Here is a 27,754-nt window from a genome sequence, read left to right as displayed (position 1 = left end):
GGAAGTGTAGTAAGGAGGAGCGCTCAACGTCAACAAGCTGAAACGAAACTAGGAGAGTTTTGAGGGTTTTTCAAGCTTAAATGCAGCTTTTGCTTTGCGTCTGAACTTTACAGGTAAGAAATATAATATATTTATCTTGCCGTAGTACGGAAGCGTATTGCATTCACTTGAGTAATTTATCTTTTTGTTTTTCGAGGTAATTATTTCTGTTTTCCAGAGTAATGTATTGTTATGCTTGGTTTTTCAGATTAATTTTTTTCTGAATTTCTGAGTAATTTCTTTCTTTTCTGTTTTTCGGGCAAATTTAGAGTTCGTTCAAAACATTGGACACATTCACTCTTTATTGAGAGCTCGATGTAATGGAAGCAAACATGACCTGCTTGTTTAGTTTAATCAAGTTTTACTTTGATCTGGGTTTAAGACACTGGGAGATTGTCCTGTCTTTAAGTCATATAGATGGTATTACTATTGTTATATATCTTTCTCCCTCTTTGCCTGTTCTCTCTCTAATTGCATATATTGCTCAAAAGACAAAGTCCCACCAAAAAGCTCAGAAACTGGGCATATGTGCGGAGTAGGAGTCACCGTACATATGAGTCACTTGCAGGTAGGCTGTTCTCGCGAGATTTCGAATATCTCGATAATTCAGAGAAAAAAATTACCACGAAAAACAGAAAAATAATTACCCCGAAAAACAGGAAGAATTACTCCAAAAAACAGGAAAAAAAATTAGTCAGAAGAACAGGAGAGAAAAAAATTACTCAGAAAAACAGAAATAATTACCTCGAAAAACAGACCAAAAAATAAATTACTGCATTGTTTTTTTTTTATTCAAGTGAATGCAATAGTTTCCGTACCATAGCCTACATACTGTATGCTAAAAATGAAATACAACACATATGGTTTTAATTGTACTAAGTTGAACTGTGCGTTTGTTGTAATGTTACAGATATGGCCACAGCTAACTGTCTGCTGTCAGAGGAGAGGTTCCTGTGTTCTGTCTGTCTGGATGTGTTCACTGAGCCAGTTTCAACGTCATGTGGACACAATTTCTGCAGAGCATGCATCAACACGTATTGGGACAACAGTAACATTTACCAGTGTCCATATTGCAAACAAGAATTTTCACCAAGGCCTGAACTCCAAGTGAACACTACCATGTCTGAGTTAGCTGCTGAGTTTAAGAAGTCAGTTCAAGTGAAAGCCTTCACTCCAGACCCACAGTTTCCAGAAATAGCAGACGTCCCCTGTGACATCTGCTCTGAGATAAAGGAAAAGGCATTTAAATCTTGCCTGATGTGTCTAACTTCTTTTTGTGAAGTGCATCTTGAACGTCATCTGAGAGTCGCAGGTCTCAAGAGCCACACATTAATAAACCCTGTGAGGAATCTTGATGACAAGATCTGTGAAAAACATAATAAGATAACAGAACTGTACTGCCGGACTGACCAAGTCTTTGTTTGTGTCTTATGTTTAAAAACTGATCACAAGAGTCATAATGTTGTCCCACTCGAGGAAGAATATGAAGTAGAGATGGCAAAAAAAGACGACGCAATGGCAGATATTCAGAAAATGATTCAATCACGGTCCGAGAAGATAAGTGAGATTGAAAACTCACTTGATGTTTGCCAGAGAGAAAAGGAGAAAGAGAAAGAGGCTAGCGTGCAGGTCTTCACTGACTTGATCTGCCACCTTCAGAAAAGACAGGCCGAGCTTGTTGAGGCAATTGAGGAGAGGCACAAACCAGAAAAGGAAAAGGCTGAAGGGTTTCTCAAAGAAATAAGGATGGAAATCGCTGAGCTTGAAAACAGAAGCAGCCAGCTGGAGCTGTTGTCACAGTCTGAGGATCACCATCATTTTCTGCAGAACTTCAGAACCTTGTGCTCTCCTTTAAAGAAGGATTGGGCCAATATTGCTGTTGGCAAGGATCTGTCTTTTGAGGCAGTAAGAGGAGCTGTGACTCTGCTAAAACAGAGAGTTGATGAAATACTGGAAGAGCTTCCTGAGATTAAAATGAAAAAAATGAGAGAACATGCTGTGGACTTGACTTTTGACCCTGACACTGCATTTTGCACACTTGTCATTAGCGAGGATGGAAAACAAGTTACAAATGTAGATGTAGATCAGAACGTCCCCAAAAATCCAAAGAGATTTGATATGTTTGCAGATGTTTTATCAAATGAGGGATTCACAACAGGGCAGTTTTACTATGAGGTGCAGGTGAAAGGAAAGACTTGTTGGACTGTTGGAGTGGTCAGAGAGTCTGTTGAAAGAAAAAAGAACGCAAACCTGGGAGTTGAGAATGGGTTTTGGACTTTTAGGTTGGATGAGGGCAAATATGCATGTAGCAGAACAATCACACTGAAAGACAAGCTTCAAAAAGTGGGCATCTTTGTGGACTATAATAAAGGAGTGGTTTCTTTCTATAATGCAGATTCTAAATCTCATATTCATTCTTACACTGATCAACACTTCACAGAGAAACTTTATCCATACTTCTGCCCTCAAGTGAGCGAAAATGGAACAAACTCTGCCCCTCTCATCCTAACCCCAGTACCTCAAACACAATGAGTTTCATTCTCATTTTGATTGTCCTCTAGAGATCACAGAGATAGTAATAAGTGTTAACAGCAACTTTCAAATGAAACTTGTAATCAAACTACATTTAAAATGTTTTCAATGCATGCATTCGTATATAAAAGATAAGACATTGCATCATCCTGTACTGTAAGTAGCATTCTGTTCATTTCTCTGCAGTGAAATTCATATGGATAAATGTGAACTGGGGGATGCTAATGTTGCACAGTAATATTGTCAGATCTTGTTGTTTACAATTACAATAGATAATGGTACCAGTGACATAATGTTTTTTTATGTAATGCATATTTTGATTGATGATGATGATATTTGACATTGTATGCAATAAAGTAATATTCCTGCAAAATCACATGTCAAGCTTGTTTTGCCTTTTCAAACCTGAAATATACAACCTCTGCCTAATGGAGATTTGCAAAAAGGGACTACAAGGAATACACACATTCATCTACATATTCCCTCTTGCTTGTTAGTTTTGATTCACAGTGTCTTGAAATGAAAAGGAATTTCTTATTTGACACGTAGGGCTGAATAAACTTAAAATCTTGACATATTTCCCCATGTCTATCTATAAGCCTGGCCACAATATTGAACAATATTTTAACTACTCTTGAGTGTACAGTGTGGGTGTGAAAATGTAACATGAGTATAATGGCCTCCTAGTAAAGAGGACTCACACTCCCCTGATCATACTGCCATAAATACATTACATTACCATTATGTTCATAAGGTATTTACAATCATTGACTTGGTAATTGTTGACTAACATTAGTGCCAGTACACATTTCACTAGAAGGCTTATAGCACAAGAGCAGCCAGGACCATAACTTCAATAGCAGTAGAAGATGCAGTGTTTTGCTCAAAGACAGATAGATGTTGAGGGCACTATATTTGTGACATTCAGCTCATCTAAACAGTGTTTAACTACAGGACAGTTTAAAATACAGCAAGTCTCCATGCAGTTTTAACTAAATACAGAAAAGTTCCTCATGTCTTTGTCATATCAGTTTTGTGAGGTTTTGAAGTCAATCAATAGCCCACTGCTTTCACTCCTGACTCCTGCTTATGTGCTGCTGCCCCCACACTGGTTTGTGTGCATGTGTGTGTGTGTGTGTGTGTGTGTGTGTGTGTGTGTGTGTGTGAGATAGAGTGGATGCACACATTCTCCTCGAGTGTGATGCGTGGGCTGATGTTCTTAAGCAAGCTGATGGAGCTCATCCATAGCTGTGATTAAAATCTAGTGTGTTTCATTGTGTTTTGTCTTTCATTAATAGAATATGAGCCCATTTTGTTCTTGTGACAAATAGCTTGTAATATTTTATAAGTTACTACTGGATGGCACAGTATGAAGTAAGTTAGTGAGCAGAATCAAATACGTATAAATGCACAATATCGACAGCACAGTGTAAAGCATGGAAACCATCATCATCTTTGCTTCTTCTCTGTCTCTCACCATCTGGCAGACGAGGGCCAGCTGTTTAAATAAGGTGCAATAGGGAAAAGGAACAATGTTAGGGTTGATGAAAAATATGAATGAATGTGTTCTGCAATGCAACTTAAACAGGAAAGTGAAAGTGACTCCACAAAAAAGAGTGTAATAATGGCCAATCATGCTGCTCTTTATGGATTCAAAGTGTAAGTATAGAGCCATCAACAGTCAGTGATGACACAGTAGGTGTTTTGCCTTAAGCAGGCACATGAAAAGCACCTGCTGTGACTTTGCTGATTAGGATAGAGTCAGAGGGCAGCATGCTTCAAAGTGTCAGCCCATAGAGAGGAGAGCAGAGGAAGTTTGATGTGATGTAGTTTCAACAAGTTCTCTATGATTGCAAAGCAAATATTTTTTCTTGAGCTATGAATATGCATTAGTATTGTTTTTTATGTCAATGGTATGATTATATATATAGTAGAAGTAGAAGTAACACACTATAAAAATACTAAATTACAAGTAAAAGTCATAGATTGTCCTGCAGACACAATTTAAGACACCATGAATGTTGTCTCCTACTTCCTCAGTGTATGTGCACTGGAGGCTTTAAGTTTTTACTTTAAGAAAAAATACAAGTAATCAGCAGCAACATAAGAAAAATGACTGATTATGCATTGATTGATTATAATATTATATCATTGGCTCATTATAAACATTCATATTTACAGCTGGATTCATAAGATCAGGAGATCACGTGAGAATCCATCTGATGCACCAGGTCATTAATATGTAAGAAGTATTTTAATGTTAGTTGGTCTAAGTACAGCTTATTTCTCGGCTGGGTAGTTTAATGCATAACGCATATAAAATCTTAATATAGAAAATAATAGAAACTTGTTCATTAATAAACAAAATGCAGTGTGTAAAAACTACAACATTTCCATCTCAAATGTAGAGTAAACGTTGCATAAAATGGAAATAATCAAAGTACAAGTACCTAAAAAGTTTACAAGACAGTAGGCTAGATATTTAAATGCATTTCACTACTGTAAGTTACACTGGCTTCATATGTACAGTGCTGTACCTTGTCAGTGGGAGTCAATGGTGATGACTACATAGTACAATTATTTCTTTGTCATTTGTAATATTATCATTTACAATTTTACCATAAATAGAATAATATTAAAAAAATCACATAGAAGTTATTATGGCCTATCACAAATACAAAGACTTGTTGCCCATAGTAACAGTATATAATGACACTAAAAACAAATACTCCAATCTCATTGGTCCTTTTCATGCTCTATATAATTCTAGAACACTGGACCTCAGTGCTGATAGGTTGAATTGCATTCCAAGCAAGCTATATGCCGGAACTGCACACCTGTAACAGCATCAGCCTACATTCATTATGTCACCTGAAGAAGACGTTATAGGCTATAGTCATGGGCTAATACTTCATTTAGCAGTGGTTCCAGAAAGTATTTATTATTAGATGGACAAAGTTACACAATATCATAATCATAGTCTATGCTGTATGTCCTTTTTTCTAACACACACCACTTTTGTTATGTAAGCGAACAGCTGAGAAGCTCAGTGATTGCTCGGGTTTCTGCTTTGGTGGTGTGAAGAGGCATCTGTCTTTGTGAAACAGACATTTATTCCTCTCTTTGAGTACGATTGTCATATATGAATACGATTCACTTCATGCCAAGCCGAGGGACCGGCATTGCACATTCACAGTTTGAACCCTTTTAACTTTCTCTCCGGGAACCCCACCGAGGTTTACGCAAAGGACTCTTATCTTTAGCGCGTAAGAAGACGCGAATTGTGCGACTTTCGGATTTTTGCAAGTCCCAGAGCTGAGAGATGTCACTGTTTCCAAGCGGTAAAGTAACAGAGAAGAAACCTTTTTCTGATGTGGAGTTGGGTTGTCTAGAGCGCAACTGGGTTCCTTTTCTTCCACAAGACGCCCGCGGATGCTGATGGATACATTGAGTCCTACTGGGATCAAACCTGCAACCTTTCAGCCGCAGCGCAGGCTTTCTAGCCAATAGACCGCTCCTCCATCCTGAGTCCTCCCACCCAAAACAACCTGTATCACATTTACAGTATGGATTACTGGACGTTTCACCTCGCGCACATCCATGTCACAACTTTTCTGGGGAAATGGATTTAATGAAAGTGTGACAGGATATCTTTACACGTTTCTTATTATGACTGTTATCCCTCTATATATTCAAGCCATATATTTGGTGGCTTAGTGTGATTTTTGTCACGTTTTTATTAAGAAATTCGGATCCTCCGTACAGTTAAAAGAGTTGTAGTCTAAATCTCGCCGGCTCTCATGGGACTGGGGCATTCGTCGCGGTGTTTGCTGCTACGGCGGAAGATGGCGGAGGCGGACAGCTCGGAGGTAGGGACCTTGTGGTGTCCTGTGCCCGGTTATAGCGGACCGGGGTACTCTCAATCTTCTTATTTTTATGATGACACCTAATTTGACTTGAATTTCATGCATATATCTTTGATGTTTGTTATTTATTATCTCAACCACATTTATGAATGAATGTTGCACTGATGGCGTGCAAGCGAGCAAAGTGGATTTCCTTGCGTCCTGCAGATGTTACGGGCGATCGAAGTAAACTGCTGTAATTACATTAACAGTGGTGTACTCAGTGCACTCAGGAGATTTGCATTTAGGTTATATATTCAGCTTCAGGATGCACATATGTACTGAAGGTGGCCATGTCCGCTGTCCTTGGTGCTGAAACGGAACCTGCAGCTTTTGCCGGCTCTTGTCTTGAGTCTGTATTACCACTCTGCGTAAAGACAAAGGCTATTTTAGTGAATTTTTTACTGCTCGTGGTTCAATAACCCATTCACTCAGAATGTGACTTTCCGTTCTGTAATTCACTATCACTCACAAACACATTGCTTGTTGGGTTCATTCTCGTCTTTGCTGTATTAATTCTGATATAAGCTCTCCTCGTTTTTTTCTTTTCCCTCCGTAACAGCGGCAACAGCCTGTCACATCCCCCCTCTCTCACTCTGCTCAGCCCTCCCCGCTGCCTAAACCAGTGCCTACTACCCACCATGTGCCCTGTGTCCCCCACACGCCCCATGTAGCCGCCCTGGCCACCTGTCCTGGTCGAGGCAAAATTGCCAAGTTCATCAGCCCAGAGGAAATGACATCACGGGACTACTATTTTGACTCCTATGCCCACTTTGGCATCCATGAGGTAGGCAAGCCAGGCTTACAAATGACAGCTTGGTAAAGTCAGAGTAAAAAACGGCACCAGATGCTTCCTATTTATTCTTACCTGATGCTTCTTACTTAGAAAGGAGTTTCAACCCTGTGATTCTGCCTGTCTGTCAGCAGGATGTCAAAAAAGCTGATTTATCACTGACACATTTTCTTGGGCAGCCTACGTAATAGATTTTGGTGGTGATCCAGATCTTTTTTGCTGGCTTATATACATGCATACATAAAACTATTGCATACAGACACTAAATCCTCCACTGTATCTAATAAGCCAGTGTAGAGTACAAAAGCTAAATTTAAGTGAAAATAAGTACCAAAAAGAACAAAACAGCAATGCAGGCAAAGCAAAACTATAGGTGGTAAAATCTTCGGTCCCCCCATGTACCTGTGCCACAGAAAGAAAGAATTTGGCAAGAATTTTCTTTTAAATTGTGGGTGGGTAATGAATAAGGTGCATATCACATTTTGACCTGCAGAGTTCTGTGCTGGGATCTTTGTTGAGTCAATCTTTGTTGAAGTCACCTTCACACCACCACCTCTCTTTACACAAATAATGTGTTTTGGTTGAAGAATGTGTCTTGTGGGTGGAGAGTGTCTCCTATAGCTGTCAAATTAGGTGGCTTTTCCATTACCAATTAGCACTAAAGACACTACATGCATGTTAATAGTCCATATTCAGCACTACAGTCTACAGTGAGCCGTTGAATAAAATTGTAGTTAATGACCTTGATGTGTGAAGAACTAGTGGTGGAGAAGTTTGGGGACATATAGACCTTTTTAAATAGTGTCCATATTTAGTATGTGGGTCAGGTTTTTGTCTGCTTGCAGACAAAGAGGGTGTCCTGATTAGAGGAGAGGAAAGCAAGAAAGGAGAGGAAAGTGGGATGTGTGAATGGGCCGAGGGAGATGGATATCAGGCGGTCCCCAAAGGCTTTGTGTTGTACTCCTGTCTATTTCAAGAAGCTCTGTCACTGTCAGTCTGTCATCGAGGCTTTTGGCCTAAATTGTGCTTTTTCTAGCATGAGCAAATTATGTATTCACCTACTGAGGAAGCAACTATGCAACTGCCCACTTTTAAAATAATTGCATACAGGTTTAAGTAATCATGTGTGTTATGTATTCCTTTGAGCATTTTGTATAATTCATGCTATTCTTTGAGTAGTATGTATCAGTTCAGTATAGAATCCATAGTAGTATGCATTAGATTCAAGACTGCAGAGACAGGGATGTATTACAGTTGTGAACTCTCAGTTTAATCTCAAATCTTAACAGGAAATGCTGAAAGACGAGGTGCGGACGCTGACCTACCGGAACGCCATGTACCACAACAAGCATGTGTTCAAGGATAAGATTGTCTTGGACGTTGGCAGTGGCACAGGGATCCTCTCAATGTTCGCTGCCAATGCCGGTGCCAAACACGTGTATGGGGTGAGACTGATAGATGCAGCCTTTGACCACAAACAGATGCACCACTGATTTTTCATCTTCCCGTATAATCAACTAAATCTCAGTTTCTTCTTTTGTATAAGTCTACATGATAAATAAAAGCTGCACATCCACTCCGTATCCAAAGTAAATATTACATTTGGCTCTGCTGTTAAATGATCTCTCATCCGTGGTGTTTCTTTCTCCATAGTGCACACACACACACACACACACACACACACACACACACACACACACACACACACACACACACACACACACACACACACACACACACACACACACACACACACACACACACACACACACACATACATTTTTTAAATTCTTCTTAAGGGCTAAAATCAGTAAGAGACATCTGGTTCCTTTTACCTTTTAGAGCAGGGCTCCTGCAGGTATGTATGATTCATATACTGTGTCACACTTATGGATTGGAGGACAAAATGATGTATTAGTTTTCACGCGGTGCAGGGTATGAGATGAGCAATCAGGGACATTAGTGTTAAGATGGATTTGCAGGGTTTGATTAAATCTCTTCTTCTAATATTACCCCAAGGGTTAACCTGTAAAATATGAAAAAGTTTATTCATGAAAATATAAACCTATAACCAATGTAGGTTTTATAACAGTTTTCACATTCAGATAACATTTTAACTAGGTCTGTGGTTTTGTCCTTGTGCCTACAGATTGAATGTTCAAGTATATCAGAATATTCAGAGAAGATTATCAAGTCCAATCACCTACACAATGGTAAGTTGAAGTGGCTTTCCATCTCTTCTTTCTATATGTGTGAAGTCGGAGCAGTCGGATGACATTTGGATTAGAAGTAGCGTGAAAAATCGGCATATTTCCATCATTACCGTCACACCAGACAATATTAGTCACAGTTCTGATGATGTCAAAAAAACCATAATCTCTGCCATCAATCAGAGTTCCCTCAGCAGTGTTGATTACCGTTGTAAAATGCCATCCTGAACTTCACAGATGGAGGACTGGCAACAGATGGTGGTTTTCATAACCTGCACATTTGACGAAAGGCTGGTTTTTATTTAGTCCTTTCTATTTTCAATACAGGCGTTTAGCTGATGGTCGTTGTAAGATATACAGGAATTACAACCCAAATGCCAAAATATTATTTGTGTGTTAATACAAAGACTTTATGCAATTATTGCATGCTTCTGACAGCTGAAAGCTTTGAAAGTTAAGCTTCTGCACATGGTATGCACTGGTTTTTCTTTTACAGAGGGCTGAAAAGAGACAGTATTGAATGTACTAACACCTCATTTTCTAATTAGGTTTCCACCTGTTTAGTACAATAAAAGTAATTCTGCAGTCGTACTATAATTATTCTTCAGGCGGAAGCAATCACAGATAACAGGACCAACCAGAAACTTTTGTAAAATATTACATGTTTATTTCTGGTTATATAGCAGCTGAATACTTTTCTACTTTTTACTTGCTAGCAAAAATGAAGCAACATTCTACCATCTTATATCTTATTGACTTTGATAGTACTTAGGATCTACTTTTTCAATATGTCCTTGTATATCCATATCAAAGGTCAAAGAGACCTGAATAAAACACACAAATAACAAGACAAACAGAAGGCATGCATTCAACACGGAGGCATGAGATGAGCGCAGTAATTAAGATGAACTAATTTACAGCAATCCCAAGTCATTAAAACAATGTCATCTGAGAATAAAGACATTGTCCGATTTGCATTAATGTGATGAAGATGCTGTGAAGTCATTTTCAACCTGCTGTTTTATGACTCTCCACTTCACAGTCATTACCATCTTCAAGGGCAAGGTGGAGGAGGTGGAGCTGCCTGTGGAGAAGGTGGACATTATCATCTCAGAGTGGATGGGCTACTGCCTTTTCTACGAGTCCATGCTCAACACCGTCATCTTTGCTAGGGACAAATGGCTGGTATGATGGGGGTGCTGTAGGCTCGGGGGAATGTTTGGCTTAGTGTATGTGTGGCCGGCTGGACGAACAAGGCTTTTAACACATAAACACACCAGACAGTGATGAAGTAGAGGATTTACTGTACACTTGCGTGCATGAGTCTGCTGCCCAGATGCTGAGGTGCTTAGGTATTTTCTAACCTAAGTAGATCCCTGCAGGCTTTAAACTTGGCACTTGTGATCTTATATTACATGCCAGGTGTGTATGAACAGTAAAGATGATGGATGGCCATTGTGTGTGTGTGTGTGTGTGTGTGTGTGTGTGTGTGTGTGTGTGTGTGTGTGTGTGTGTGTATATGTGTGTGTATGCATTGATACTTTCTTGTATTCAGAAACCTGGAGGCCTGATGTTCCCTGACAGAGCAGCTCTCTACGTTGTAGCCATTGAGGACAGGCAGTACAAGGATTTCAAGATTCATTGTGAGTAATTACAGCAGATTTGTTGGCCTATGCATGTATAAGCAGTATTTAAACACATAATATTAAAGTTTGACAATATAATAAACAATTGTAACAATATATCTTTTTAGGAGAAGTTAATATTAATACTCACTTTAAATGACCTTATACCTGCTTACAACTATATTATACTTTATTTTAAACAATTTACTAAATGTTTCTATACCATTTAAAATGTTCTAAATAGGGGTTTTAAAGTGCTACCGATATGAAATTCAAAAGTAAGGCTTACTTTATAAACTGTTTATAAGCTGTAACTAATAGGCTACATCAAAGGATAAGATATTTTTTAATAAACCTATAGTATAGACCCGCCATAGCTGCAAATAAAAGTAACGCTGCAAACAAAAACAAACGCTGCTGCATATAAAAGAAACGCTGCAAATAAAAAGACACACCGCAGCAAACAAAACAAAAAACGCTGCAAATAAAAACAAACGCCGCTGCAAATAAAAGAAACACCGCAGCATATAATAAAAAAAACGATGCAAATAAAAAAAGACACAACGGAAGTGGATTACCGGGGACTGTTTTTGCCGAAACACCGGAAGAAGTTGTTGCTTGTACGTGTAGGTCAGGAAAAGACGTAAAAGGGACCGTATATGGTTTGTTATTTGTGTTATTACGTTACGTGTTGGACTAAATACATTGACATATTGAGGAAAGTATTTCGATGTTATGGAAACGGATTTCATATTTCACAAGAATGGATACTTGGCGAGCTGTACAGAAAGTCCTGAGTCATAAGATGATCGTTGTGGATAAAGGGAAGACTTTGAAGGTATGTAGAGATTATAGCTGTTTTTACTTTAGCTGAGTGGCTGAATACTATTACGGCTGTGAGCAACCAATATAATTCGTGAGTGGTCTTGAATGAATCAGGGCAACCTATGCTTTCTAACAATGTACGGCATAAATAAATATGTTTAAGAGTTGGTGTTTAAAACATTCAGAAGGACTTGTGGCTACCTCCCAACCTACGACCCGTCCCGTAGGCGGAACAGCGTGTTTTAAGTGTCTGCAGTTCCGATCCTAATCCCCATGTTGGCTGAAACAGACAAGTCACCCTCAAACACTACCATTTTCACTTACTTTCTAGTTCGTTTTCCAATTCGTAGTCCTGTTGTTGTTGTTTCTTCTTCCGGTGTTTCGGCAAAAACAGTCCCCGGTAATCCACTTCCGTTATGTCTTTTTTTATTTGCATCGTTTTTTTTATTATATGCTGCGGTGTTTTTTTTTGTTTGCTGCGGTGTTTCTTTTATTTGCAGCGGTTTTTTTTGTTTGCTGCGGTGTGTCTTTTTATTTGCAGCGTTTCTTTTATTTGCAGCAGCGTTTCTTTTTATGTGCAGCAGCGTTTGTTTTTGTTTGCAGCGTTACTTTTATTTGCAGCTATGGCGGGTCTCGGCCACCGTAGTACGGTCCTATTTAGAGGCAGCACAACAAGCTGTAAGCACAAAGTATGTTAGCAAACAGATTCTTATTTTCACATCAAGCAGGCGTGGTGGGAGCAACATTAGTATTAATCTGGAGTTGTGTTTCTGGCCAACTATGAATTTAGAACCAATATTCATTTGGTTAAACCTTTACTCTTATCAACACTAACAGAACAGAGCTAGTCGCTAATTTAGTTTGGTCCAGCTTGTTTGGCACAGCTTTAGAAACAGTGAAAGATGCTTAAGAGGTCTGTAGAGCTGAGGGGAACTGCAGAGTTTGGTTCATCACTGACTGACCCATTTTACATTACACCAGAGCTGCCAACTATCACGCATTGACCATGAGACTTGTGAAATTGATACTTTTCACACATTGTCATGTCACACGTCCATTTTCATATGCAGTGAAAAACAAATTCATAACTGATAACGTTACAGTGTGAAAAGAGGACACTGACGGCACATGGACAGATAAGACAGAGCAGCACAACACAATAGCAGCAGGGGAAATATATATTATATTGTAATTTATTCCCATGCATGCTGCTCAGAGTCATCTCAGTTAATTGCTCTTTGTACAGTGTTCAGGTAAAAAAAGAATGATTAGAGCAGTCTTAATACTTTATCAATCAATAATAAACTATTTATAAGGACCACATTTGGTTTAGCATGTTGTTAAAAATATAGTTAAAATCTAGTCTCGTCTCGATCTCGATCTCGTGAACCCAGTATCGTGTCTCGTCTCGTGAGTTGAGCTGAGTGTATCGTCACACCCCTAGTAGTAAGTCATTAATCAAGAGTGATAAAGTCTGTATTTGTATACAGCTGTTCAGTCCAGACCTTTATGTGTTAAGTGTTGAGTTGGCTAAATGACAAAGCATTAGGATTAGCACATTTTTAATAGTATGGTAATTTTTCATGGCTTGGCAGCCTAACTTGCTCTTGAAGTGTTCCAATGCTAATTAAATGCTTCAAAAACTATAGTAAATAGCAAATAGTTCCAGCATGTAAATCCCTTGTAAAGCGTGCTTCATTAGAAAGTTGTACCAACAATATTTTAAAGGAGTATGTTTTTCAAGAGGGTATCTTTATCCTACAGTACATACTCCACTCTGAAGTCACTCCATGTGTTCAATTAGCAATCACAGAGGGAGTGCTGAGCTTAACCTTGTGATCCAGATCAAACCACCAATATTAAAAGTGCCATTCACTCTTGCAAGAGACACAGAATCTGGGTCAGTAACTCCTACTGAGTTCCCTGCACTGCACAGGTGGTCTTCTCTGTTCTAGTACATTGAGACATGCACAGAAAGGCACATTCTTTCACACAAACTCCCAAAGAACTCAGCCTACCCAAACCTTCCCACTTATTTTTAGTTTCTCCCTGCGTCAGAGGCATAGTTCACCTTCTCATCATACAGACTTAGTGTTTGGCCCTTTGACAAAGCAAGGTGGAGATGAGGGACAGAGGGACTGGAGGAGGAAAAGGCCGGCTTGGTGTGTTTTCAGCCCAAATTATAGGCTGCCAGACACAGTGGAGGAGGTGGAGTAGGCTGGAGTCTATTTTCAGGAGGGCTTGTCTTTCTCTAGATATGACAGGATAGACAGAAAGACAGCATCCTGGCAGGGTTAAATGCTCTATTTTGTTTTTCTCTGCTACCTTTTTTTGTATACTGGCAGCTTGGCAGGAACAGAGAGAACAGAGATTTGCAAGTGTATGAAAGACAGAAAGTAAAAATACAGACACGTGTATTCACATGATCACAGTACGTTTATGTGTGTGTGTGTGTACAGGGTGGGAAAACGTGTATGGGTTTGACATGAGCTGCATTCGCAACGTGGCCATCAAAGAGCCTCTGGTGGATGTGGTGGATCCCAAGCAGGTTGTGACTAACGCCTGCCTCCTGAAGGTTAGTTTTTACAAATAAAATATGCAAGCACTTTGTTAATTAATGTAGTATCTGCCTGATTGAGTCACATATTCATCTCTTGGGTTCTGTCTTCAAGCCTACTGGTTAAGTAAGAAAACAGTAAGAAACGGCAATTACTCCCCGAGCCTCTCAACATTCCCTGTCTGCTGAGACTATTTTCTAGCAGATAATAGAGGTTTCTTAAGAGCTATAACAGTCTGCGGATATGTTCCCATGCTTGAAGATATAACAGTGGCATGTCTTTCATCTCACAAATGAACAGAGGATAAGAGCATTCAGTGAGGTGATAGCTTTTTTAGTTTGTCCCTCTCTTTCATCATTCTTTCTCTCTGCCTTATATTATGTTTCTTTCTATTCTGAGAATCCAATATCTTCATTCCTCTTTCTGAATCACTCACTTCTTCTTACCCTTTATGTTCTGTCACATTCCCTGATTTAAACAACGTCAGGCCTCACTAGCCGCAGCGAATAGGGTGGTCTTTTCCATCTCTCTCTCGCTCTGTGAGAAGGTGAAATGTCACACAATAACAGACGTCGATTCTCCAGTGGGAATGAAATGGGCTCTCCATCACTTCGATAAACACTGGCTCTCCTTTTGTGGTCAAGGAGGTGATTAGTGTGAGCATGGTTACTTGTTAGTTAGTAACACGCTGGTTGGAAAATTCATTCTCACTCCCTCAATCTCTTTCACATGCATGTATTCAGAGCTTATTCACCCCTTCCCCTGCTGCCAGCTACTTCACCCCATCTTAATTCAAACCGCCACTCATACCTCACACACTAAAATTACAAAGTCGCTCTCGTGGACTTTGTTCTCTTCTCCTCCTACAGTTTGCCGTATATGATACTGGCCTGGTATCATTGGAAAGGACAGAGGTGTTAAATCACAATCTGTCATGCTGATGCCACATGGGCTGAGTGATTTGTAGCGCAATAGGCTGGGAAAGACGAACAGGTTGCAGAGTAAAAGCTCTCTTGTCTTCTTAAATATAACATCATCTATATGCAGAGCAGAGATGCACCTGCTCCACTCCTGTTCTGCACCTATTGTGTTAGCTGATACTTCAATTTGTGACCATATTCATAAGGCTGTGCTCAATATAGACACGAGCAAACACGCAGATGCTGTGTTCACTCAGTTACACACACACACACACACACACACACACACACACACACACATATACAACCTCCCTCCCTTGTACAGTTGAGGGAGGACACCCACACAGCATGTGTACTGTGAGCAGACTGCATTAGCCAGCCGTGATTCAACCTGTGGGCTTTCACACACATACACTAATACATGCACAATAATCATGGTGAATAATCATTGGCATACACATGTACTGTATGCATGTGCAAAATGGCGATTTGGGTTGATAACTTGTGTGTTTGTGTTCATGTGCTGTTTTACTGTGCAGCTATTCCGACATGACAAGACAAATGAATGAAATCAAAAGACTTGAGATCTCTTGAAAACAGTCTTCACATTTTCTTTTTTCTTTTTGTTTTTTTCCCCAGGAAGTTGACATCTACACTGTGAAGCCAGAGGACCTGTCCTTCACCTCAGCTTTCTGTCTACAGGTTCAGCGCAATGATTATGTTCATGCACTGGTCACCTACTTCAACATCGAGTTCACCAAGTGTCACAAGAAGACTGGGTTCTCCACTGGTGAGGCTAGACCCGAGTCATACCCTCTGAATATACAGTATCTCACAGAAGTGAGTACACCCCTCACATTTTTGCAAATATTTCATTATATCTTTTCATGGGCAACACTATAGAAATGAAACTTTGATACAATTTAACAGTAAATCCATAAGCTATACAAGCTGTACATGCATATCAAAGTTTCATTTCTATAGTGTTGTCCCATGAAAAGATATAATAAAATATTTGCAAAAAAGTGAGGGGTGTACTCACTTTTGTGAGATACTGTACGTGCATATACTTTTCTGTGCCAACAGTAGACCCTTGGTTCATATTACAAAACCAAACAAACATATTTTCTCACTTACATCTTATAGTATCTAGCATAGGTATCTAGCCACATTTTGAAATATCTGTCAGAGATGTTCACCTCTTTGCAATGGAAATGAGTTGAAATTTGTAGTTACTCATAGCATTTAAAAATGACTAAGTTAAAAAAAAATGTAAAACAAAAAATCAGCAACATTTTGTTAGAAAATCTTTTGTCAACAACAACAACAACCCCCCCACCCCCCCCACACACACTGTTTTTGGGTTCTGTGACATCTGTATCACAAACTTAAATTCTAGACAAAACATCTTTATGCAGATCCACCAGTTGCAATCAAAAATGATTATCTGTGAATTGTAAAGCATAAAACAGAAAGCATGACTGGAAATGTGTTCAATGAGGGTGGTCTTATATATCTTAAAAACCTGGGAAAATAAAACCAAATGTTTTAATGTCTAGATGCCACTGGAGTTAAGTGAGAAAATATTTTTATTTTTTGTGTGAACTGGCCCTTTAAGCACTAATGTAAGCAAAATATTTCAGAACCTACAAGAATTTACAGAAGGATATATAAAAAATACATAAAGAGGGTAACTGGCCCGCTCTGCAGTCCCTTGGAATTGCCCATGGAATCTTTGAGCAAGCATGTGTGATTGGTTAATCAGTGTCCACTACTGCACTTCAGCATCATAGCTCTTGGCTACACTCTGCTGGCGTTACATGAGTCAACCCGGTGTTCGCACTGATGGAATCACCAAACACTTCTGGTTACGTGGCTCTCAGGATGCCTGTTGCAGAAAGCATAGCTAAGCTGTTATGTAAGCTTATTTTAATACATTCATGCAGCCACTGCTTACATAATATTGTGTAGAGGAGGTTCTATGTTTGGCTGAGTCTGTTGGGCCTGAGGCTGAGCATCACTGAAGGAGTTCTCGCCACTCAGCTTCTGTATTTCTCCCACTGGTCGAGTGAATTTCAGTTGCTATGCTGTTAAATTTCTTCCATGTTAACACGCCCAAGTCAGTTGAGTGCCCATCGGAACAGCTAGGAAATAGAATAATTGTTCACTCTCCCCTCAATTCCTCTTTTTCCCATTTTTCTGCTTTTCCTCCTTTCTTCTTGTAACTTATTTTACCTAATCTATTGTCCCATAAACATATTCTCCTCCCATCCTCTCCCTCAGCTCCAGATTCTCCCAGCACACACTGGAAGCAGACAGTGTTTTACTTAGAGGACTACTTAACTGTCAAGAAGGGAGAGGAGATCTTTGGCAGTATTACTGTCAGGCCCAATGAGAAGAACGTGGTAAGATACACTTTTTGGGAGCATGATTTACTGTGTGTGAAGGTTTTGTTTGCTTCAGTACTCTCCTACAAAGTAAATATTTCTGTCATATTGGTTTCATCTTTTATAGCGTGATCTGGAGTTCACCCTTGAGCTAGACTTTAAGGGACAACTATGTGAGGCCGCCATCTCCCACGACTATAAAATGCGTTAGGAGCATAAAGGCCGTGGTGTGAACCCCTCAGCCCCTCTGGACACACCAGGAGAGGGGGAGGGCACGGGCTCTCCAACCAGCAGTCCAGTTGACCAGTGAGGACAACCAGATGCATCAGATTGGATGCCATCAAGCCAGCACCTAAGTGATGTCATCAGAATAGGCAAGTATCTATCAGCAATAGTGCCATCACCTGTACCAACTTGATTGATTCGGGCACATCGTTGAATGTAAGATCCTAAATGAACTTGATTTTTGTTTCTTTCTCAGTAGTTTCTGGAAATTAATGATTTTGAGTATAAAATGAGGAAAATATGTGAGTATTTATATTGTTAGTGCAGCTAATTGAAAAGCATTGATCTGCGTGATGTTGAGATGGTTACAGCACAGTCATAAGCAGTTTTTCCTTTAGTCATTAAGATTTATTATGCACTGTATCATTGTATAGAGAGTACAGTAAATAATTGTGTGGTTGTTTTTTTTATTATTATTTGCATGCATGTTTTTGCTTCATTGGTTTCAGAAAGGTGTGAAATGTACATTTTTATTTCTTTGTTTAGTTCAGGATAATTCAGAACTGTATGTTGGTGCCACAGTAAAAACAGAATGCCTCAGAACAGGAACAAGTACAGATGCAATATGTCACGTACCACTTTGTTTTGGAGATGAACAAAAAAATATGAACAAAAAAAAAAAAGAAAGATGAATATCATGATGAATAAATTGACAAAGACTTGAAAGCAAAGATTGGAGTCAATTTTCTTCACATAAATTTCATTGATAACATTTCATTTAATTTATTTCAGCTTCAGCAAAATCATGAAATATGACTACATTAACTTCATTCATTCATAATTTTTCCTCTGGGTAAATGTTTTTAATGATACTAATTATAATATAGAATATGTCTTTAGTTTAAATCATATAGACAGTACCACTGTGATTCATCCACACAGCGTTATTTACAGGAAATGGTGGAGCACCGTTTTTTCTTAAGACAAGCTTTTCCTTTGAGTCTCATTGTCTAAACTTGACAGTAGTTTTCTTGTTCACTTGGATGACACAATCCTTCATGTTGATGTGGACATGTTCTGCATTTCGGAGCTAAAATGAAAACTGCCTGTTAAAAGACACAGTTGCAATCTATGACAACATCTCTGTACTGTCACAGGAATAAAAAAAAGTCCTAGACTGATTTCACTGTTGTCTTCAAGCTCTGCAAAGCCAATGTCCAAAAGTGATCCAGCACTAAACTGAGTATATGAGCAAATATCCTAGATTTCCAAAGGTCTACTTTGTTTTGTCCATCAGTGTGTCTTCACTTGCAGCAGGCTTTCTTCTTTATGGGCTGAGCAGTGAGGATGACTGTTGTGTCTCTCACCGTGTCCTCCTGCTCCATTAACACTCTGAGAAAAGACATACAGAGAAAACTGAGCAAAACATCACAGATAAATTTCCCTAAACACATTTTTAATCGGTCATCTACCTTCTGGATCGGTATGGTTTGTTCCTGGCAGGCACCTGTTATTTTACTCTTACCTGGCCAGATGTGTCAGAGACTCTGTCACATTCTTGCCTGTGTAGGCACTGACCTCAAAGAACATCACTTTGTTTTCCTGCACAAAATATGTAAACAGAAAGTCAAGTCAGGCACACTGATGGACAGGAACAGAAATGTCAGCAATTGCATCTATGTGTTGGGATCAAAACAGACTTTGAACATAAATAATTTCAACAGCAGTAGTCATTTTGAGTCAAACTTGCTTTTGAATGAAAGCACAAAGCAAAAAACAACAACATAAAAAAGCTCTGAATTAAACTTACATAAGCCAGTTGCTCAGCCTCTTTGAACGTCACCTGCCTGTCTTCATTCATGTCCATTTTGTTGCCTAGCAGGAGGATGGGGATCCCTTCTCCTGCAGCTTCCTGAAAAATATAAAGGACAGATTAATATTCTTAAAAAAGGTACTCTGGTGATTTAGCTTTGAATTTCCATCATGTCTGGAGATGTGCGAGAGATAGATTAAAAATTAAAGCAGCAGAGCCATCTTGACCTTTGTCTGTAGTATGGAAATGGAGCTCACAGTATGACTTAAGTCAGAGAATTTAAATCTATGGTTGATGTATGGATAATTAATGCTCAAAGTGTCATCATCACAAATAACTATTTTAAGATTACAAATGAAAGATATACTGCTGTAAATACTGAAGATTATAATATGAAATAAAAACAAGAGTCAATGATATATTACTGAACAACTCCTGTATAAACCCCCTACTCTACTCCAATAGAGCAATTGAAGAGGACTTTCTTTAGGTCAAAGGTCAAACCTGGACATTGGTGAGCCAGGGTTGCACAGCCTTAAAGCTCTCCTCCACCGTGACATCATACATCACCACCACACCGTCTGCCTTGCGAAAGAACTGCTTGGTTATGCTGCGGTACCTGTGTCAATAGCAGGACCTGAATGTCAACATGTTGACTACTACTATAAATGTATCAAAACTCATTAAATTTCATTATTACATTTATCATTTATGATTAATTTAGACTTTCTGGGTTTTTTCTTCGTGAACATGCAAATTTAAATTGATACACTCACCTCTCCTGACCAGCTGTGTCCCAAAGCTGCATGGCTACCTGTATATTTTCCAGTGTTAGTGTCTTGACATTGTAGTCAATTCCTGATGAAGACACAACAATCAATATAACATACCTGGAATAAATTAGTAATATTTTTTGTTTGGCTCATTTTTTTGAATGATACAATTTTTGGTTACATTCTATATATTTCATTTAGTTTTGGTTATATGACTTTTTGACCAATGGCATAAAATGGCCACTAGGGGGTCTAACAAGGTGTGATTCTTAATGTGCCTCATTGCAGAGGAAAAGGGGGGAACAAAGTGGAGATAACAAGGCTCGAGTGAGGCTTGGGAAAGATGAAAGCAAAGAGAAAGAATTCATCAGAAGTGACATAATCTGCAGTACAATGTGTGCCAGGCTGTGTGACTTCACAAGCTCTTTCATGTGATGCTAAGTCCCCCACCGATCTTCAGTGTTAGCATCCAAAAAACACACATGCACACATGCCATTTAAATTTGTTCAAAACAACTCCTGACGCTTTACAGCTCGTACACACAATACGGGTTTATTACAATGTCTTTTTTCTCACCCACAGTAGCAGTGGTTGAAGGGTGGAAACGGCCCTCACAGAAGGAGCGTAGCAGGGATGTCTTCCCTACACTCGAGTTGCCGACCAGGACCACCTTAAACAGGCGGTCTGGGGCAAGCAGTGCTCCTTCTTTTGCCTTCTGGTAAAAGATAAAACACGGGCAAAGGTAGAGAGATTTTTCAGATCACATTCTTTAAATGAAATAGCACTTAAATTCAAACATATATATGTGACTTTAAAGCACCAAAGCTGTGTATGTACATGCTGAGTCTCCTTCCCGACAGGTTGACCTCTTGGAGATAGGGGCGTCTTTTTTGCTTGGGAAAAACGTGATTTCCTTGCCAGAGGATTTTCTGCCAGCACAGGGATTTGACTGGGGGGTGGGGTGGCAGAGAGGTCTATTGCTGTGACAACACTAGATTCAGTGTCACTCTGTGCTTCATCTTCCTCCTCCTCATCTTCCTCCTCACTGAGCTGGTGCAGTAACAGTTGGGGCCCACCTTGGAGAAGGTGGGGCAGGTGGTCTTCTTCGATTGAGATGACTCGACGGAGGGGCCAACCATCTGGAGGGGCATCCAAGCCCTCCTCCTCTACCTGAACCTTCCTTTCCATCTCCACTTTCTTTACTTTTTGTCTGTCTTTCCCCGCCACCCTTTTAGCGGTGACCATCTTGCCGGGTACCTTTTTAGACTTTGCCTTCACATCATGAGCTTTAGGTGGAGCAGGGTTGGCGTAGCCGTTGGCTAAGCTGGGGTTCTTCTTTGCTGCAGGGGGCAGTTGACACAAAGTTGCGCTAGAGGTGGTGGTGGGGGTGGTGGAGGCAGCAGTGGTGGAGTCATCCTCACTGCAGGAGGAGGAAGCAACAAACACGATTTGAAGGTGCTCTATAGGCAAGGCCTCCAGAGACTGGTAGGACCCGTCCACGAGCAGTGGGGCTCTTTGGAAAACAGAGGAGAAACAGAGGATATAGTGGATCAATTCACTTGACTGCGATGAAAATCTGGAGGCCAAAGTAGTCACATTTTTTGAGACAAAATTGATTGATGGTTTGCCATCTGAATTTAGTCATATGTAAACTGAAATGTTAATTTTGATTATTGTAAGTGTATTAAATCAAATATCCTCTGTTTCTCCTTGTTTTAGTACATGATTTTTCATATTATATAGAAAAGGAAATTCTTCTTTGAAACAGGAAAGAATCTGACAGGGTGATGAGTGTTAAAAGGGAATTACGATGATAAATTAATCACCTTTTCACCGGCTGGCTAGTGTCATCAAATATGTTGGCGAGGCCGGCTCTCTGCTTCTGCTTCTTTCTGAGTGAGGTTCGAGGCTTTTTTAAAGAAAGGGGATGAGTTGCAGAACTTTATCAATTCAGGCAATGCCATTATAGTTGCTGCTACAATGGAACTAAAATGTATACTCACCACACCGCAGCATATGTCTCGCTCATCCTTTAAATGTTTGTTCATCTCTCTGGGAAACATTAAAAAGACAAATAACTGATAAATATGCTGTGGGAAAAATGCATTGAAAAGCAAGAGAAGCACCTGGGCTTTGCTAATCTTTTACCTACATAACGGTACCTACGTACTTGAGAAGGTCAAGCTGTTTCATGAGACTTTGCTTCTCCCTCTGCAGTCCTTCAGTTACTCTGTACATTTCCCTGAAATAAGACAGAATGTGTCGATCCAAGTAGATGTAAGTATGCGTGTTTTTAGTCTTGTAAATCGGACGTAGCTTTAAGATTAGATTAAGTAAGAGTACAGGCTAGGAATACCCAGATGAGGTATGAGGTATACCCACATCTCTTTCTCCTGGTGCAGCCGGGCGGCCTGCTCTTGCAGCATGGCCAGCTGGTCCTGGGCCAGCGACAGCTCCTGGCTGGTGCTCTCCAGAGCTCGGGACAACTCATCGTTGGTCATCTTTAGCTTGACGTTCTCCACGTGGCTCTCCTGCCTCTCACTGTTCAGCTCATGGCACTGGAGCTCTAACTGGAGGAGGACAAAATTCACAGGATTGAAAATGCACTAATGCTGGGTGAGTGAACCGTATGACTGCTGTTTAAATCTCCTCCCCACTGTACTTGTTAGGGTAAAAGGATTAATACAAGCAAACCACTTTCCCGTGGTAGAACACTTTCTGATTTTATGGACATGACGTGGGCTTCTATTTTTTTGGTAATAATAGATCAAACTTTTTTAAAAATGTAATTAAATAAAGCTGCATGAGGCCATTTCTTAATTAAAAGTCACTGCAACCATTTTTAAAGGGATGTTTGATATCTAAATTTTGTGTGAATGAATGTTGTTGGAATGGCTCATGAAACATGTTTTACATATCCACTCACCCTTTTCTGCTTCTGGAAAATATGTTCCAGTTCTTTCTCCTTTGAAATTAACTGGTGCTCCAGGTCTTGGCTGCGCACTTGAAGACGCTCAGAGTCCTTAAAGGCCAGAAGAAGAAAAGTTTAAAGGTTGCATGGTTAACTGAAGAAGAATTCACTGACTACATTCAAAGCCAGAGCTCAGACTTGTACCTTTAGTAGCAGCCTGTCCTTTTCATTTTTGATCTGCGCCTCCATTTCTTCATATAGGTGACGGATCTCATTATCATGTGTTGCAGCCTTCCTGCAATCAAAAATACCAGTGATTAGGAATATTACGTATTCTGAGGGAGGTGATGGCAAAGTGGTGAAAGACACACACTCTGATTATCTAGTTCTATCTAGGAACAGAAAGGCATTGTTGTCTAGGTTGAGCTTAAGGTTGTATTAGTCTCTCTCTTTATCTGTAATTACACGTAAATACCCAAACACAAACACTTGGCTTCATTTTCAAAAAAATACTTGTATTTACATTCCCTCTGACAACTGTTAAGACCCAAACAGCTTATTAGTGAAGTCTAGAGGAATAACAGGCACAGTACCATGCAGTGCCATGGGAAAACTACCATATGCATGCTTTACAAACACATAGGCACACAATATTCTGTATACATACACACCTGGAATTTGGTTTATCTTTAATGATGTTGCTATGCCTATCACGGGAGTACAGCTATTAAATATACTGACCAAAATGTATCATCTCTCTGACTGCTTTTCATCTCCCCTCAGGCATAGCATTAATGGATTTACATATCAGCAGAAGGTGGTCAGACTGCAGAGTGTGCCTCCAGATTAGTGGTCATTTGACATGGATAAAGTGGTTATTCTATAGAGAATTACAGGTAAATCCATGCAAACACTCACAGGCTGCATGCCCAGCATGAGGCAGTAATATATACACAAACTCACCGTTATGTCACTGATTCTTAAGGTGGTTAATGACAGAGAAGTGCTTTTACATGGTACATAAAGTACAGTATTTAAAGTGTCTAAGTGTGGGGACCAATTGAGGAATGTAGCCTTTTCAAACCCAGGAGTGTCACTTACTGTTTCTGCTCTTAAGTACATTTCTTTAATCCCTGAAAGCACTTTCTGCATTTTTTTCTTCCTTCCCTCCTCCTTTCTTTTTCTCAGTTATTTCTTTTCATAACCTGTCTTTCTCAGAAAGTGTCACAAGTATGTAATTCCACCTTTGTAGGGCGCTCTCCATCTCCGTCTTCTCTCGGTGAGCTTCTTTGATCTGGTGTGTGACCCTGGCCAGGAACTCCTCAAAGTTGGTCAGGAGGTGAGGCTCATCTCGCCTGAGCTGGGCCCACAGAGTGCGCACCTCGCCTGGACTGGAAAAAAGGAAAGAGATGAATACACAAAGAGGGAGATGAGTCAAAAGAGCCCAAACCAGAGGCTTTCTCTGGTCAAGTATAGATCACACTGGATCAGTCATGCAGCACGTACGGCCTATTTTCGTGCAAGAATGTAATGTTTGCAATTATTCCACTCACTCCTCAAACACATTGCCAGCCCCCAGGCTTTCCAGCAGCATGCAGAAGTGCCTCTCCTCCTCGTCCTCTACTCCTGACAACTTGGCTTCCCATTGGCTCTGGTAGAGAGCTTCCTTGGCCCTAAAGCCCGGGCCAGGGGACGGGTTTTGGTCGTCAGTCACTGAGATTCTCCGGCCATGAAGGAATAAACCTGAGACACACCCACATGGGTCAATGTTTCATGATCATTTGGAAATTATTTTCAATTGAATGTAATTTTCCAAAACATATCAAGCCTGAAATGTGAAGTTCAACCATGCAGACATGCACACTAAAGATACAAATCTAATAGCAATGGCTGAACAATATTGTCTTTGTTGTGTCAGCTGACTTACAGGATTTTAAAGTGGCTATATAACTTTTGGAAGAATTAAAAACATATTCTTCTTATCTTCAAATAAAACACTGAATTCAGAAGCAATAAAATGCACCCATGCTTTCATTAGACTACACTGAGGGGTGTTGCTTTTACAGCATTTTGTCTGGTATACAATAGCTTATATCTGCTAATAAGATCTAACAGTTGCCAACATTAGATTATGTGTAACTGACATTTCTGAGTCAGTTCTTTGACTTTGTGACTCTTTATTTATGTTACTGTTAAACTACTTTTCATCATTCATCATTAGCCCATACTTTTTAACTTGTGTCCATAGTTGCCTCTGTTCAGCCAAAGTTAGTGTTTAGACAGTTTAGTGTTTCTTCTTACAATCAACTATATAATTTATTTCAGGTTTGATAGACAGACTGCTGGTTGTATGATGTAAGCTAAAGGCGTGTGACAGCGGGGAACCTACTGAATCCAGAAGAGAATGCCTCCAGTGTTAGGTAACCAGTGTGTTGTGTATCCAGAGAGTCAAACACATCCTCCAGCTCCTCTGCAGACAGAGGCAGCTCTCTGTGAAGCCTCTGCCAGGAAACAAAACATAAACACAGACAACTTTTAACTCTGCTGTACAGAGATGAACAGCACAGGACCAAATAGTCACAATCTGGTTTAGCTATTTCTTTTACAACACTATAACTTGTTTCTAAAAAAATTAATGTAAAAAAAAAATGCTGAGCTCAAGCATACTTTGCAAACACAAAGGGAATGTTATTTTTGTCTTTTCCTTGGAAACAGCACAAACAACAGCAGCAAAAGGAATGATGCTCAAAAGAGTCTCCTCCTAATTAACAGACAACAAAACTGGGACTTTGTTAACGCTTTGAAGGGGGCTGTGTGTATTGTTCCTGTCTGGTTTCCTTCATTTCAGCCAGTAAAATGATGTGTGCACATGAGCCAGCTGAACCTATACTCATAAACATTTCCATCAATGGTGCTACTTCAACGGCTGTTGGAGAGTGTTGAGTGGGAGAAGTGCTTCTCTCACAAAGGTGATAAAACACTAGGAAAAAAAAAAGAACAAAAACCTGTCGACCATGACACTAAGTGTTCCCCTCTTGTCGTTCACCGTCATTACAGCACTGCAGGACACTAAATTATGCATTATTATTATTATGCAAATGATGTAAAAGCGTGTCATCTTGACCCTGTATTCTTCTTGGTGGAGGCTTAATGCATCTGCAGAATATCCATGTATTTTAAGAAAGAAAGAGACATTTAGGTATGAGTGCATTTAAGAAAAACACAACTCACTGAAAGGTTTTCATGCTTTAAATGAGCTGAGCTGAAACAAGTAGCCAACTTTAGATTAGAATATAAATATATATTAACTGAGCTGTAAAATGTCAATTATCAAAACAATTATTTTTTAACAAAACATGCCAAAAATTGCTGGTTCCAGCCCCTTAAACATGAAGAATTTCTACTTTCTTGGTCTCATATAAGATGGTAACAAAAAAGAAAAACTAGGACAGCATTCCAAATTGACTAATTAAAAAGTCAATTTGGTGCTGTCCTAGTTTTTCTTTTTCATTATTAACTACTTTAAAGATCCAGCACCCAACATCTCATGGCATTATTGTGAGTTGAGTGTGTCGTAAAGTATTTTGGGCATTTTTCAGACCAAACTGTGAATTGATTAACTGGCAAACTATTCAGCAGTCAATTTATCACTATATTACTCCTCATAAACATGCAGCTTTGAGCTCCAATAGTGTGCAGACTTGCTCTTAACCCTTGACACTCCATTCACTCTCATACTAAAATACACACTCCACCCCACCCCTCCCATACACACACACACACACACACACACACACAAACACACAGAACATCCTTTTCTAACCCTCATGTCGGTACGGGTGATGAAGCCTTTTCCCTCCACATCACATGTCTGGAAGAACTCTCTCGTCTTGTCCAGCAGGGCAATGTGACCCCAGTCTGAGCCCCTCTGTCCTGGGTTCAATCCAAAGCCATTCACCTTGCCCGCCTCCTCCATGTCTGGAACTCTTTCAAAGGCACTTCAGCAGTGTAGTGTGCCAGTATCACGTACTTCAGTGGCAGTGTGGAGCAGAATCAGACATGAGGCCTCCTCACTGGCCCTGTATCAATTGCTCTTGGGCCCTCATAGTCACCATGACGACAGTGACAGGAAGTAGCATCAGACGATGAGATCACTGATAATTTAGTGGCTTATGAGCATTCTCAAAACTGGCTGCAGGCTCCTATGAGACAGAGAGAAATAGCACAAATACAATGA

At 39.8% G+C, this 27,754-nt stretch overlaps 3 protein-coding genes across 4 annotated transcripts; 2 read left to right on the top strand and 1 right to left on the bottom strand.

Annotated features, from left to right (window-relative positions):
- The first annotated feature begins 8 nt into the window (after positions 1–8).
- On the top strand, positions 9–18,005 carry LOC128385251 (protein arginine N-methyltransferase 8-B). 2 transcript variants are annotated; one of them, XM_053344107.1, is made up of 11 exons: positions 9–33; positions 6,355–6,440; positions 7,039–7,263; positions 8,559–8,714; positions 9,419–9,482; positions 10,522–10,664; positions 11,035–11,122; positions 14,389–14,504; positions 16,047–16,197; positions 17,691–17,812; positions 17,922–18,005. In XM_053344107.1, the coding sequence occupies exons 2-11, from the start codon at positions 6,372–6,374 to the stop codon at positions 18,003–18,005; spliced, it is 1,218 nt and encodes a 405-aa protein (XP_053200082.1). In that variant the 5' UTR covers positions 9–33; positions 6,355–6,371. The 2 variants fall into 2 exon arrangements, with proteins under 2 accessions (XP_053200082.1, XP_053200081.1); XM_053344106.1 differs by lacking the exon at positions 9–33 and having other exon boundaries at positions 6,372–6,461; positions 7,081–7,263.
- Positions 952–2,701, top strand: LOC128385250 (E3 ubiquitin-protein ligase TRIM39-like). The gene has a single exon (XM_053344105.1). The coding sequence runs from the start codon at positions 952–954 to the stop codon at positions 2,569–2,571; it is 1,620 nt and encodes a 539-aa protein (XP_053200080.1). The 3' UTR covers positions 2,572–2,701.
- A 914-nt stretch (positions 18,006–18,919) lies between the features above and the next one.
- On the bottom strand, positions 18,920–27,655 carry cracr2ab (calcium release activated channel regulator 2Ab). The gene is made up of 17 exons (XM_053313966.1): positions 27,341–27,655; positions 25,907–26,018; positions 25,071–25,260; positions 24,762–24,908; positions 23,722–23,812; positions 23,533–23,628; positions 22,989–23,176; positions 22,777–22,848; positions 22,610–22,658; positions 22,433–22,515; positions 21,444–22,119; positions 21,183–21,321; positions 20,609–20,690; positions 20,337–20,451; positions 19,830–19,931; positions 19,545–19,621; positions 18,920–19,411 (listed from the first exon to the last, which is right to left on the bottom strand). The coding sequence occupies exons 1-17, from the start codon at positions 27,491–27,493 to the stop codon at positions 19,324–19,326; spliced, it is 2,460 nt and encodes an 819-aa protein (XP_053169941.1). The 5' UTR covers positions 27,494–27,655; the 3' UTR covers positions 18,920–19,323.
- Positions 27,656–27,754: the final 99 nt, after the last annotated feature.

Source organism: Scomber japonicus, chromosome 23 (genome assembly GCF_027409825.1).
Source record: "Scomber japonicus isolate fScoJap1 chromosome 23, fScoJap1.pri, whole genome shotgun sequence".
NCBI lineage: Eukaryota > Metazoa > Chordata > Actinopteri > Scombriformes > Scombridae > Scomber > Scomber japonicus.
This window is presented reverse-complemented; position numbering and strand designations above follow the sequence as displayed.

Excerpts from the sequence above, each read along its gene's own strand:
- cracr2ab (XM_053313966.1), bottom strand. The coding sequence starts at position 27,493 with ATGGAGGAGGCGGGCAAGGTGAATGGCTTTGGATTGAACCCAGGACAG. Across the intron at positions 22,849-22,988 it reads CTGCACCAGGAGAAAGAGAT|GGAAATGTACAGAGTAACTG; the intron begins GTGGGTATACCT and ends GTCTTATTTCAG. Across the intron at positions 22,120-22,432 it reads ACTAGCCAGCCGGTGAAAAG|AGCCCCACTGCTCGTGGACG; the intron begins GTGATTAATTTA and ends TGTTTTCCAAAG.
- LOC128385251 (XM_053344107.1), top strand. The coding sequence starts at position 6,372 with ATGGGACTGGGGCATTCGTCGCGGTGTTTGCTGCTACGGCGGAAGATG. Across the intron at positions 6,441-7,038 it reads CGGAGGCGGACAGCTCGGAG|CGGCAACAGCCTGTCACATC; the intron begins GTAGGGACCTTG and ends CCTCCGTAACAG. Across the intron at positions 11,123-14,388 it reads CAAGGATTTCAAGATTCATT|GGTGGGAAAACGTGTATGGG; the intron begins GTGAGTAATTAC and ends GTGTGTGTACAG.
- LOC128385250 (XM_053344105.1), top strand. The coding sequence starts at position 952 with ATGGCCACAGCTAACTGTCTGCTGTCAGAGGAGAGGTTCCTGTGTTCT.